The 13,724-nt window shown below is 44.7% G+C and overlaps 1 protein-coding gene across 1 annotated transcript in view; it reads left to right on the top strand.

Annotated features, from left to right (window-relative positions):
- RAPGEF1 (Rap guanine nucleotide exchange factor 1) overlaps positions 1-13,724 on the top strand; it is a 119,949-nt gene that overhangs the window by 78,593 nt on the left and 27,632 nt on the right. The window contains exons 11-12 of the mRNA XM_073314829.1: positions 513-715; positions 3,615-3,773. Of these exons, the coding sequence (XP_073170930.1) occupies positions 513-715; positions 3,615-3,773 (362 nt within the window). The remainder of the gene's footprint in view (positions 1-512; positions 716-3,614; positions 3,774-13,724) is intronic.

Below are 13,724 nucleotides of genomic sequence, written 5' to 3'. Positions count from 1 at the left end.
CCCCCCTTGAGGGATGATGATGTTTACAGCTGCTTTCAGACAATGGGAACAGATCACTGTATCAGGCCTGGTTTGTCCTTAAAAATCCACATTCCTGACCACCATAGCTATACTGACATAACTCCTGGTGTAGATGCAGCTAGGTCGACAGAAGAATGCTTCTGTCAACCTACCCATGGTTGCTTGAGGAGGTGAAGTTACTGCAGTGATGGAAAAACCCCTTCCATTGCTGTAATCTGCATCTACATTACAGGCTTACAGCCTCCGAGCTAAGGCACTGTAGGGGTGTTGCTGTAGACCCCGTAGCGTGGATGTGGCTTAGTATGGGGAAACCTGACAAACTGGCTCTGTTCACCCTCCTGAAGCAAAGTGCAATAACAGGTGCAGTCTGTCCATTTGTACTTTGGTTTTGCTTTTTAATGGGGGAGGATCCTGCCCACTTGTTCACTCTGTTACTGTAAAGGCTGTGGACTGGTCAACAGCAATGAGTGTGGTCCTGATTTGTATTACAGTGCTGGCATATTTGCAGTTTATGGAAGACTACTCAGAGCCGCAGCCATCCATGTTCTACCAGACACCTCAGAACGAACACATCTACCAGCAGAAAAACAAGCACCTCATGGAAGTCTATGGGTTCAATGACTCATTCAGCAGCACCGACTCGTCGCAAGAGTTGGCACCACCCCCTGCCCTTCCTCCAAAACAGCGACAGCTGGTGAGTGACACCCTCCATATTCTGCCGAACAAAGACGTGTTTGACTTCTAGGAACAGCTTTGGGGAAGTGACCTCCTTTTCACTCTCTGCTGCTTGTGTCCTGGAAGACTGCGGGTCTGGATGGATGTCTTTATGTTTACATTACCCGGGTTACACGCCCTGAAACCTAAAGTTAATGTGTTTCTCAGACATCTTGCATGACCTAGTTTAACCACCATTCTCCATTCCAACCCTCAAATTCAGAGCACTCCTCATGAGCTTTGAAAAACCAAAATTGAGAATCAAAGGCCTTGCCTACGCTGTGGTTGAAACTGTGTTGGCTACTCTCCTCTTTAATCACATTTGCTACTAACACAGTGGCCAGTCCAGACAATAACTTTTCCTGACATCTGTGATAGCTAAACCGTGCTACAGACCACACATTCTTAGATAAAACTTCTCAGCCAGTGGTCAGAAAACTGGTTAGGAGCAACCATTTACACTTAGTTGCTCCTTGTATACTTTGTTATAACAAAGACTGTGCCAAAGAGCCCTAATGTGGCCGATACCTTTAACAAACGTGTGTACTCCCCATAGTCTCCTGCTGTCCCATATTCACGAGGAGCTGGGGAGCCATTCCAGTGCCAGCTCTGCCATTTTGGCTTACTTTAAAACAGGACTTGTCCTTTTTCTGATCGAATCTGACTTGAGGTTTTTGCTGCTTCAGAACAGGAATGCCACTTACCCATCTAGAAAGAAAAACCCACCACATTCATCTTGCCCTTTCAGTCCTCAGCACACAGCCAGTGCACTTTGAGCATGTTTGTGTGGGTGCCATGGGGGCTTGAATGCCAGTTTTGAACACTGTGGATGAAATCCTGGCCTCATTTAAGTCACTGGGACTTTTGCCATTGACCTCAGTGGAGCCAGGATTTTACCCTGGGTTTTTTGGGGTGGGTTTCTCAAAATGTTTTTCATAGTGCCCTCTTTTTACTTCAGCCTCCTCACTTCAGGGATTTTTTTTTTAAATAAAACAAACAAACTAGTATGGGGGAAAAAACAGCTCCTGAGTCCTAGTAGCTAATTCCTGTTGCTGCAGCTTTAGTAGCAGACCTGGAGGAATTGTAAAGAATGGGCCTCAGTGCTATTGCTTAACTGGACAAGTTTACTTCAGGCCTTCAGGAGGTGATGCTTGCCTCCCATGTTGCGTGAAAGAATCACTCATGTTGGTCCCTACTGGCGTATTTCCTCACCTCTTATCTGTGCTGACTTTTGACTATCCCAGTGCATTTTCTCCATCAAAGGGAAGGCTGAGAGTTCCACTCTCCAGGTTCGAAGCATCTAGATTCCCTGGAACCATAAGCTTAAAACCTAGCAGGGTGAATTTGTCCTTCCAAGGAGACGAAATGAGTGCAATACAGTTTTACTGTGTTTGGGGCTCCTTCACTGAGACCTTAAAACCCAAAGTCCTGTCTGTTTTGCGAGGACACTAAGTTGAGGGATGCCCCTTTATATGTGGTCAGAATTTCTCCTCGGTTGTCATGTCCCATTTACTCATCATCCCACCAGCTCCCTATTTCAGTGATGGATTATAAAGGTACACTGCGATTCTTTGGTATGAGAGGTGCTATGCAAAATATGGATCTCTAGCCAGGGCATATGAGCTATTTAACATTCTAGTAGTTAGAGTAGGGGAATTCTGCCCCCTTTTCCTAATTTAATTCAGTAGAAACAAAGCTTTTCCTTTAGGTTCTACCACATCTGTACTGCCCTTTAATAATAATCTGGCTGGCCAAGAGATCATGGTTCTGCCTTCTGGGCATCTTTTTACTCCTTGCAAGGTGATACTATCAAGGTGTTGCTTGAGGTTTGCCTGAAGCAGAGATTTCCTTAAGCACAGCCTCACATATATTCATTTGGGAAGTGATAATGCTGAACTCTCCAAGCAGATGATGGCTCATTCAACAAGGAATGTAAAACCCATCGCAGTGGATGTGCTCTGGCTGCCCAGAGAGATTCAGCCAAAGCGAATTGTGTGGATGCAGGGTACTTCCTAGCCACAGGCAAGTTTTGCTGGATGAACTCCTCTGTATAAAATTGAAAAAAATCCTTTCTTTGTGAGCTTCAAATCTGATCACTGAAGCATTTGTACTTAAAATCAGAGAGTCTGAGCTGGGGAATGCAGAAGGGCCAGAAATAGCCATCGTGCTTATCGTCCTCCAGACGCGTCAAACGTACAGGAGATTCGGAAATCTTTAATGACTGACTCTCCCCTATACAAGTACACTAGAATAGTCAGCGTGGTATGTTTTGATACTTCAAGTTACAGTATTTCCCTCTTGTGAAACTGGGATATAATTTTGTTTTTGAATGAAAATCTTAAAACACTGAAAGTTATGCCTGACCCAGGATCCCCCACAGTGCCCGAGAAGACTCATCTCTCAGGCTGGAGAGACCCAAGTTTCCAGGCTGCTGGCTGACAAAGTAAACAATCCACAGAAACAGCCTGCCTAACATCTGGAAGCAAGGGCCAGTTCCACTGCTTGGCAGTGGCTGCTAGTGAGTGCCCACTTCTTTGAGCTCCTCTGGCCTGTGCAGGGAAAGGCAGTAGAGAAGAGCTCACCTGTGCACCTAAGCAGCAGCCAAGCATGAGTGAGCTGGGAGAGGGAATTGTTTTTAAGGAACGTGTTAAATGAGAGGATTTGAATTGTTTTTGCAGTGTCTCTTGGAGCTCAGAAGCTTGTATCAGTGTGACTGGCTCAAAATGAGGGTTTGGTCCTATGAACTGCCCAAGTAGCTATTTGTGTAGTAAGCAACTTTAAATGCATTGTTTTAAAAACAGCATTTCTCACCCTTTATTCATAGCTTGTTCTGTGCTTGCTTTCTTTGTTTCCTCTCTTGCTTTCTCTCTCCTGTTCAGCAGGCCTCCTATGCTGCCTCTTCCTTCTCTTCTGTCTCCTACTGTGTCCAGCAAACTAAAGTGCCCTTCACCCCCGAGGACACCAGTGCCACTCAGGGCCTCAGTATGTCCGTCTCTAACTCCTTTCTCAACCGGCACAGCTCCTTTCCTGTGCATTCGGTGAGTCACTAACTGCACTTCTTTACCATGTGTGTGTTTGTGCTGGTAAAATGCTCCTGCACACATTCTGTGCTTACTGACCCAGGGCCAGGTAAATTGGGAGACTCTCATTTGGGCTTTTGAATGCATTCGGTAATAGTCAGAAAAATCCCAGTTGAATCTAATTAAATGGCCTTGGGAGGAGGTTGGCCTTTGAGTGTCTTGTGTGTATTTATGGCTAGGGTTGGGGAAGAGGGAAGAAGACCAGGCTTCTGTAATAATGGCACACTCCTTCAGCTGTGAATCCCCCATAGCAATGCACTGTGGCACTGGGAAGTACTCTGGCCTCTCCAGATAAATGTAGTGATGATGACTAGTTAATTAAATACTGCTTCATGCATCTGGCCTTTGGAGAGATAATGAGAGGCTGTCTCTTTCTTGAGTTTGATCCATTCAAGTGCATGGAACAGCATCTGCAGCTCCTGGCTCCTTGCTCTTTTCCAGGATGTGGCCTCTAGCCAGTCTCCCTTCCCATTTCTCCTTGTCTAATTCCCATCAAATATCTGTACTCACGGACGGGATCGATATTTGTTTGCTTCAGTAAATATACCCGGTGCCCTGAAGAGTGAAGGGGGTGTGACTATACTTCACAGCACCTCATAAGCAATTTGGGTGGAGGACCTCGAAGCAAGCAGGGAATGATTTAAATCAAAGTAAGGACCATCTGTAGAGCACTGTTTAAACTTGTGATAAAGTGCTTAAATTAGATAGCAGCAATAATAAAGAAACATTCATTTTCATGAAGTTAAATGAAACATTCATTTTCATGAAGTTAAACATTCATTTTCATGAAGTCTGACTGTGAGGTTCCAGCAAATGGTTCATCAGTATGAGGTTCCATGTATGCAAAATTATGTGGTCGTGATCTATTGTCTGCACAACTATGAGAATAACTAACACCTGAAAATAGGCTATTCTTAAAGGTGATCTAGCTGTTTTATAAGTTACAGACTACTCTTGGAGGTTCAAAATGCCTAGACAATATGTGGGCTAACTTAAAATTGTTAAAACAATTATTTTACAACAAAATATTTGAAAACTATATTTCTTACCTACTAGGATCTGACTTTAGTGTTCTGCACTTCTGCGAAAGTTGTTGATGACACTATGCCCTGTGCTTATGGCTGTCAAAACACTTCACAAACAGTGTATTAAAACTCCCAATATCTACACTCGTGAGATAGGGAAGTATCAGAATCTTCTAATAATAGAGGAAGAAACTTAGTGAGAGTGTGGTGAAGTAACTTGCCTCTATATAAATCCATGGTACCCCCACATCTTGAATACTGTGTGCAAATGTGATCACCCCATCTGAAAAAAGATATATTGGAATTGGAAACGGTTTAGAAAAGGGCAACAAAAATTATTAGGGATATGGAACGGCTTCCATATGAGGAGAGATTAATAGGACTGGGATTTTCAGCTTGGAAAAGAGACGGCTAAGGGGAGATATGATTGAGATCTGTAAAATCATGACTGGTGTAGAGGAAGTAGATAAGGAAGTGTTTACTACTTCTCATAACACAAGAACTAGGGGTCACCAAATGAAATTATTAGGCAGCAGTTTTAGGTTTAAAACAAATAAAAGGAAGTATTTCTTCACACAACGTACCATCAAACTGTGGAACTCCTTGCCGGGGATGTTGTGAAGGTCAAGACCATAACAGGGTTCAAAAAAGAACTAGATAAATTCATAGAGGATAGGTCTATCAATGGCTATTAGCCAGGATGGGCAGGGATGGTGTCCCTAACCTCTGTTTGCCAGAAGCTGGGAATGAGTGACATGGGATGGATCACTCAGTGATTACCTGTCCTGTTCATTCCCTCTGGGGCACCTGGCACTGGCCACTGTCAGAAGACAAGATACTGGGCTAGATGGACCTTTGGTCTGAACTAGTAGGGCCATTCTTGTGTTCTTAAGTCAGACAGTGAGCAAGTGGCAGAGCCAGGAACAGAACCTACAAGTTCTGACTTGTAGTCCTGTGTTTTAACCCTGCACTGCTTTCTGTTTGAATTGACTCTTGTAGGCAAAACACAGCACTGTAAGACCTGATCTTGACAGGTAAAAATCCTTACAGTTTACTTTTAAAATGGACTTCTTTTTAGCAATTTTAAGTCTATACATATGATTGGTTAATGATTTTAAAATATAAACAGTTTGTTTTATTTTTAAAACCATCTTAGTTGACCTTAAATGGACACTGTTAACTTGATGTTAATTTTAAGGGTTTTTCTGCTCCCCTGTTGGTGATTTTAAGGGTTTTTTCAGTAAGGAAGAAACTAACTAGCTAGAGCAGGGGAAACCGTGAAACTGACTATACACAAAGTGCTGTCAAAGGCAGAATATCACCTTTTTTTCTCACTAGTGCCTGTGAATTGTAGTAATCTTAGTTGTTGCTCGTGGCTGTAGAGGGTACAAAGTTTTCAGGGAGAAATGAGATCTTAATTTTGAGTGCCTCTTAGTCTCTGAGCTACAAAATCAATGTCTTTACGTACTTCACAGCAGTCCCGCGTGAATATCGCAAGGGTGGTTTACACCAATGCACAGATTTTCACATTCATGGTTTTTCATGCCCCTAATAAGAGAAGACGTGAAACAGTTGTAGAGAATTGGATCATTACCAGGATAACACCCTTCGTTGGGGACACAGAAGTGCTAGAAACCTTCTGTTAATCTGTTTATGGACATTGACTAAGGGGACTTCTACAGTCCTTCCTTTCCATGGATTTTCCTGTGAGGAATGTGAACTGTGGTAGTAATATTTTCAAGTGAATTGCCCTGTTCTGCTCACTCTGCCATCCTGTTGCCCTCCTTCTTCCTCTGTTTAGCCACAGCAAGTCCACTTAAAAGAACACTTGGAAAAACAATAAACCTGTTAAAGAATTAAGCCTTGGCTGCCCACCAGTCTCAGCAGGGATTTAATGCTTGGGACAGCAAACCTTTCACACACAGGACAACTAAAGAATCAGCTTCCTATGTACCAAATAGTCAGTGCTGATTATCAAGTCCTTTAAAATGATCCATCCCCTACATTAATCTTTATCTGTTCTATACATGAAGCAAAGCCTTCTTAAATCAATACCAGGATGTCAAACCTAATAAAGAAATTAAACGGCTGCCCGTTAGCAGTATGTGAGCAATTAATCACAATCTCCCTGCCCAGGCCATCCTTGAAGAGTTGCCTTGGTTAGCAGTTTTTCTCTTCATGTGTCTGTGCCTGGGAAAGGAAGGGAGGATGCAAATCCAAAGGGAATACACATCCCTGTACAAATCTGTAAGGTTTAGCTGCAAGGCCGCACGAAAGCTGCAGATCTCATCATCCGCTATCCCGGGAGTCAGATACACCTTGAGTTCATGGGCCTTGGAGCTCCACATGAAGGAATTGCTTTTCTGTGCTGCCTAACTGGTTTTGAATAGCTTGGTCTCTTGCTAAATAAAGGCTTGGCATCACTGTACCAACTCCTCTAAGCATAGCAATCCTGTCCATTAGTCCTTTTCCCAGTCTAAAAATACCTCTTTCAGCCATTTTCTTTATGAAAATCCCCTTTTTTTAGTTAATAGCGGACTTTTCCCCTTAACGCAGGTTCCCGGTTTGAAATCCTCATTGTCTCCTCTGTAACCAGTCACATGTGCACTCACCACTTCTCTTCCACGAGCCATTCTTCATTCTGACCCTGTTACTCTGCTGTACAAACACCTCGAGTGGTTCCTCTTTTCCATTCTGGATGGCTGAATTTCTTGCTATGCTTCTGTCTGGGCCTAATCCTTCCCACTTAATCTCATAAGGGGAGCATTTTTTACTGTGAGCTTTTCTGCGAGTGTGCTTTTCAGAGAGTTTGGATAATAGGTTTGGGTCTTTTTATTCTGTCTTGGAGAGACAAACCAATGCCCATTTGTGCAAGTGGAAGCCTGCTCTTATGACTTGCAGCCCTGGTAGCATTATGCGGATGTGGGTTCTGTTTGTATCGTCCTTATGAACGATCTGGCATAAAAGACTGTTTGCCTTCAACATGATTGTGCAAATGCACTGAAGGAGACTGGACATTGTATGGTGAAAATGACATTCCAGAATGGGAGGCTAGACAAGAACGGTAAGAGCCCAAGAACTGACCTAACACCCAGATTGAATCTTTGCTTTAGGAAAGTAAGGGCAGTGGTGGTGTAAGCCTAGAGATAGGGTATGCCTGAGGGCCATTGCTGCCCCTGTCTCTCTTTCACTCGGTTCCTTTGGGTGAGCAGCCTGATTCACCGTGAGTTCAGCAGAACAGATGTCAGACAAGTGAAGGTTTGACTTCACTCAGTGTTCCTGTGTGGTGCTTCCATCTCTTCACCGACGGTGCTGTCTCACTGCTAACCCTGTCTAAATTCATCCTCTGTTACTAAAGAAAAGTGGATCCTGTAGAGTCTCTTTCAGGGATGGGACCTCGCTTCATCCTGAAACCTACAGAGACAATGTCTTGACAGAGCAGAATCCTTATTCATGGCCATTATAAAGGCATCAGCACCTATCCACTTCCTCCTGTGACTGAGGCGCCTTAACCTGGAAGCAAGGAGTGCACTTGGACTCCCTAGCTCTAATCACCCTCCTCTTTGTTCACGGCTATTTCTCATCTGATAAACAGAAAAGGAGGAGAAAGCAGTGGACACCCAAACAGGTGTCTGAGCCACACCATCTAGCCAGCTGTCTTCCCTGCTCCTGGACCTGGTTCCACGTCAGCATTTGATTGCAGATGGAGCAGATGTTGAAATGCATTAGGGGAAAATGGACAAAGCTTCTGAAACCTTTTCTCAGCTGTACAGGGAGGGGTCACGTCTGAGCCACAGGCTTCCACTGATGTCTGTGTCTGAGCTTCTATCCTGACCCTAGTCAGGATCAGCCCTAGTTGCTGATGGAGAGAGTGGTACTCTACCTGTCAGGCAGACCATGGAACCTTTTTCTTCTTTCCTCTGTGACAGCTGTCTTTCCCCCCTGCCCTCCTTTTCCTGTTCTCCTCCCACTTTCACCAGGGCTGCATGATTTGGGGTCCCACCATGGTAAGGAAAGTTGGCTTGCAAACACAGACCCTTCAGGTAAGCACTTTAGGCAGGGTCGGGATGCCCTGCTGTTTCAGGGTCAGGCTGGTTGGTTGTGATTGTGAGGAATGCTATGCTGTAGTCTCCCTTTTCCCTTCCTCCATAAAAGCCTTTGGGGTTTCATTAGCCCTTCCCCTTTGTAAGTTTCACGGCAGCTTGCTTTCTGGATCTCTTCTCCTGCTTCACCTCAGCTACATGATATGCCTGTTCATTGTACCAATGCTCGCTTGCCTGCAGCCTCCCAAAACAGTACCAATTAGCAGGGCAGATGTCTCCCAGAGCTGGGGCTTTGTTCACAAGAAAGGGAAGCCACCTCTTTTGTGTCTGGGGATTTTTTTCTGTCCCAACACCTTTGTGCCTGCCCCCAACACTTTTGCAGGGGGCATCCTAGACCTCTGACAAGTACCTCTCCAGTAGACCCCTGGGTGTTTGGTGGAGAGGGATAACTTCCTTGAGGAGCATGCTGTGACTGACTGACTGATGGTGGCATTTTTTGCATTGCTTTTTCACCAGAGGCTAAGGCCCAGCCTTTACTCTGGTCTATTTGACAGTCCCCAGAGCAGGGCCAAGACCATAAGTCAGTGAGAATGCTGACCTTTCTCTTGCAGGAAGTGGTGGTCCGCGTATTTGTAGGAAGGGCTGCTTTTTCTTTGGTGGTTTTATAGTGTTTGAAGGAACCCGCTGGACCTCTCCTAGTTTCTATTAGAGTTTGGATTTTGGTTTTCTTTGGAGGCGTGCAGATCAGCCTGTGAGCCCTTTGGTAACCAGTATTCTGGCTGTCTGGGAACGATGGGGAGGCTACAGCTTGAAGGGGCTTTTTCTTTTACAGCCAGACTAATGAAGGTTTTGTGGTGACTGGGGTGAGAGTTAGTTCCCTTTTACCTGAGCAGCACCGAAGCTGTATGTTTGAACTGGCCAGGGGTTCCCCATTTCGAAGCATTGCTAGGGGAGGGAATAATTCCCTTCAGTTCCAGCTCTCACGTTAGTTGGGGCCTCAGAGAATTTGAGGGTTTTTCTCCCTTTCTGTTATACTTTTTAATGTGTTCCATAGGGAAACAGTTTTCCAGAGGCCTGATTTTTTCCATTGTTGGGTTAAAATCTGCTATCATTGTTTTTGCCCCTCTTTGCAGGAATTTGTGGCAGGGGTAATGGCTCTTATTGGATAGAGGCAGATCCAGAGTGGATCAAGTCTTTTTTCCACCAATTCTGGTTCAGGTCTGACCTTCCACCCACAGAGGTGCTGTTTGTAATATGGGTTGATATCATAAGGATCTGCTGCACAGTCTTACCCACACTTTGGAGAGTCACAGTCACAAGTCGCATTGGTGGGACTAGTCTCAACTAGATTGTTTGGTTAATGTCTTGTTAAGGAATCCCATCTCTTGTTTTTGGGCTGTTTTCTGTTGCGAGATGGTAGAAAAGGAGGTGTACAATAGGAAATTGGTAATTGCTGTAGTTGTCCTTCCTCCTGCAGTTCACCCTCCTTCACTCTTGTAGAGGTGGGTATTGTCCTTTGTTTCAGCATCTCTTTGGTTGATTCTGGAAGTGGGTGGGCTGGTGTCTTGAATGGCAGACTTCAAGCCTCATTGCTTCCTGGCCGCTGGAGAATGATGCATAGGAGCACTAATGGTGAGCATATCCGAAATCAACGGAGACACAAGGTACACCACTGTGTGTCAGCGTGTTTTCCATTGAACAGTGCAGGAAGGTTTCAAACAAATCCAATTACTGGGTAATTTTTCCTTACTCAAGTGTCTGTTTGCAATTGCAGCAGGTTCAGCAGACTTGTACTTGTATGTACATCTAATGGAAAACTGTCTTCATCCTTGACTATGGAGAAATTACATGTCTCTCTCAAATTGTTTTTAAAAGTGAGAAAAGTTCAAATACCTTTCTAGAAACTGAACTGGCTTCTCAACTCTTGCAGACAGTGCAAATAGTTTCCCTATGGAAACGCTGCAGTTCAGTACTCAGCTGTCACTACTTCTAGAAGTTCTTTGGTGAATTGAGCAAGATCACAGAAAATTCTCAACAGCTGATTTTTTTTTTCTTTAGTGTTCTTGTATGCTCAGCTATGAGTGTTTAGAGTCAGGCGTATCCAGTGTACATTTCTCCCCTGCTCCTCCCATTGCTTCTGCTCATAGCGCTCAGTTCTGATCTACAACACTCCCCGCTACTTGAGTCCTGAGCGGAGACTGCCAGTTGTGCAGAGTGATATGGTGATTCAGTGATGCAAAAAATTATCTGTTGGGGACTAGAATTAGATCATGTTCAATTCACTTGTGACTTAAACGGGATTTGACTCATTACTTTGAAAAAAGATCTGCATGCGTGCAATCACCTGTCAATCTCTCAGCATTGTTTTGCTTTTCCTGTTTTGTTTCCCTTCTGCTTTTATATGTATTTCCACAGCAGGATTGCATGATGTATTAATAGTGCTGTGATATACTGGCATCACTGAGTCTTGCCTGTGAAAACCACGTCCGCCAGTGGCTTAGTTTTGTGCATAAAATTGGAATCATACCTCTTGCTCAGCAGATATAGTTAAGTGCAGCCCTCTTTTGCTATATAAACTCCATTCCACTCTAGAAGTCGTATTTCTGCCTCTCCTGTGCAGAGGCCTCAAGCTCTGCCTTGTAAAAAGCTATGTGCTGTGTCTGGTGGTGGTATTTACATTGCAACCATTAATGCTGTGTCTGTGCATCAGATTGTGTTCTCATAGCTTCAGAAGAAAGTGAAATTAGCGCTGCTGATGGCGTTTGCAAAGAGAAACCAGCACCATAGCACTGCTGATGAGGCTTACAAAGAGAAGCCAGGATTGTAGCACTGTCAGTGGGGCCTATAAATGTTTTTATTTATCCCATATTTTCCTTGTGGAGATATTAGAAACCCAGCTCTAGATAAGCAGAACTTTGCTTTTGTGTGTTCTCTCTCAATTTAGCATGGAGGCCACCCACACAGGGGAATAAAAAACTTGGGCCATTCATCTGCTACACTACTCAGCATTTAAAAAGAGTGAGGTGAGTTGTGTGGCCAGGGCAGAGGCTGTGCGGAGACATGTTCAAGCAGAAGGGGCCACTGCCTTGCTCGTGGCAGAGTTTGGAACCATTCACTGTTGGAGCATTTCCGTCCTCATTACCAAGATTAACTGGAGCTCCGGTATTGCCGCGGGAGATAAGAAGTTCTTTCCAGTATTTCGCTGTGCGTTTGCAATCTAGGGCACAGCAGCCTTGTATAAGGCCCATTGCTCTTTAAACATGGGGGGCTGCCGTGGAAGCTGGGTGTCCAGTTCTAGCTAATAGTCGGTGCAGTCTGGAACTAGCCGTAGCAGAGAGGATCAGAAGATCTGTAACAGCTTCATATTTTAAAAATACCGGGCTCTGGCTGACCTGGTGGGTGTAGAGCGGAGTCGGGATAAACTTGCAAGGGAACTCAGCTGGGTTGCTAACAAGGCTGTTGCTGGGAAGGCGAACAGTGTGTGTGACTACTGATGCTGTAAATGCTCTGTCAGCCGATTAATTGAGTCCAGCTCTGGATTTATGATGTAGATGACTACATCTCAGCGTCAATTAACAGGGACCTGTAAACACCCTGTCCTGGCTGCTGTGTGTAGTCACACCTCCCCAGTAGGAGTAGAGCAACATCACACCTGCAATACATGCATAGTGGGTTCATCTGCTGGCCGCTAATCCAAGGTAATGTTTATAGCCGCCCTGTCCACTGGGACACCCTGAGACTCTGAGGAGATTAATGGTGTAAAGATGTGGTTTTAACAGTGGTGTCCCCCAGTCCCTTCTGCAGCCCGGACAAAAATCGACGCAAACAGTTGGAAATATTCAGTGATGCAATTCCTGAAGTCCTGCCACAAAAAACAAGACACTGAGTCGAAATGATTTTAGTGTCAGGTAAGCTTTCAGGTGTGGGCAAGCTTGCTCCCTATTGTCCTTGTGAGATAAGACCACTCCTGTCTCAAACCCAGTGCTCATTGTAGTGCTTCCAGAATGGCAGATGATACATGAATGCACTGACAGGTGGGGGAGAAGGGATTCCTTATACCTGTGTTATGCACAGCACGTCATAGTCTTCTCTGGCCTAATTTAATTGAGGACCACAGAAATATTAAACTGCCTCCCCAAAACAATTTCTGAATATACATGTGAATGTATGTAGGACTTCACTTGTGTTGGCTTTCTGTAGCAACCCATCCATGCCTAGTGAGGAGAGAGACGCAAATAAACCTGGGCCGGAACTTCATTTTAGGGAATAACGGTAGAGTTGCACATTGGTGCTAACTCTTCTAGTGCTGGTAGTTGGCAGCATCTCTTGGGAGGCTGTGCTGGAGCAGTACTAGTCTCAGGCAGCCTGGCATTAGCATGGTATGAGTTTGGGGAGAGTTAAATGCTCTTCCCAAAGGCTCAGGGTGCACACTGCATGCTTTCTGGCTTCCCTGAAGATTATTTGGAAGTATTCAGCTTAAAAGCAAGCAAAGCTGTGGAGTTTGAGTCTGTCTCAATGCAGCCAGAGCCAAAGTCTTTCTGACCCTGCAGAAGCCTCTCAGAAATGGGAAGAACAACCAGCCCTAACCAGTTTCCAAGATGAACTCTCAGCTGTGATTTTTGTTGTTGTTGTTGTTGTTGTTGCAATTCTGGTGAGTGAACGGACTCTCCTCTCCCCCCACTCCCAGTCAGTATGGTTTTAAAAGAGCAGCCGTGTTTCTAGGAGAAATCTCTAGTGCTCAGACCCTGTTGAAGTCATTGTAGCAGCCCATGCTGCAGCTGTGTGCTAGGCTGGAGATTAGCAGAAATGGGAACCATATGGAACAGTAATTCAAACACTGG

The sequence above is a fragment of the Lepidochelys kempii genome, chromosome 16 (assembly GCF_965140265.1).
Source record: "Lepidochelys kempii isolate rLepKem1 chromosome 16, rLepKem1.hap2, whole genome shotgun sequence".
NCBI lineage: Eukaryota > Metazoa > Chordata > Testudines > Cheloniidae > Lepidochelys > Lepidochelys kempii.
This window is presented reverse-complemented; position numbering and strand designations above follow the sequence as displayed.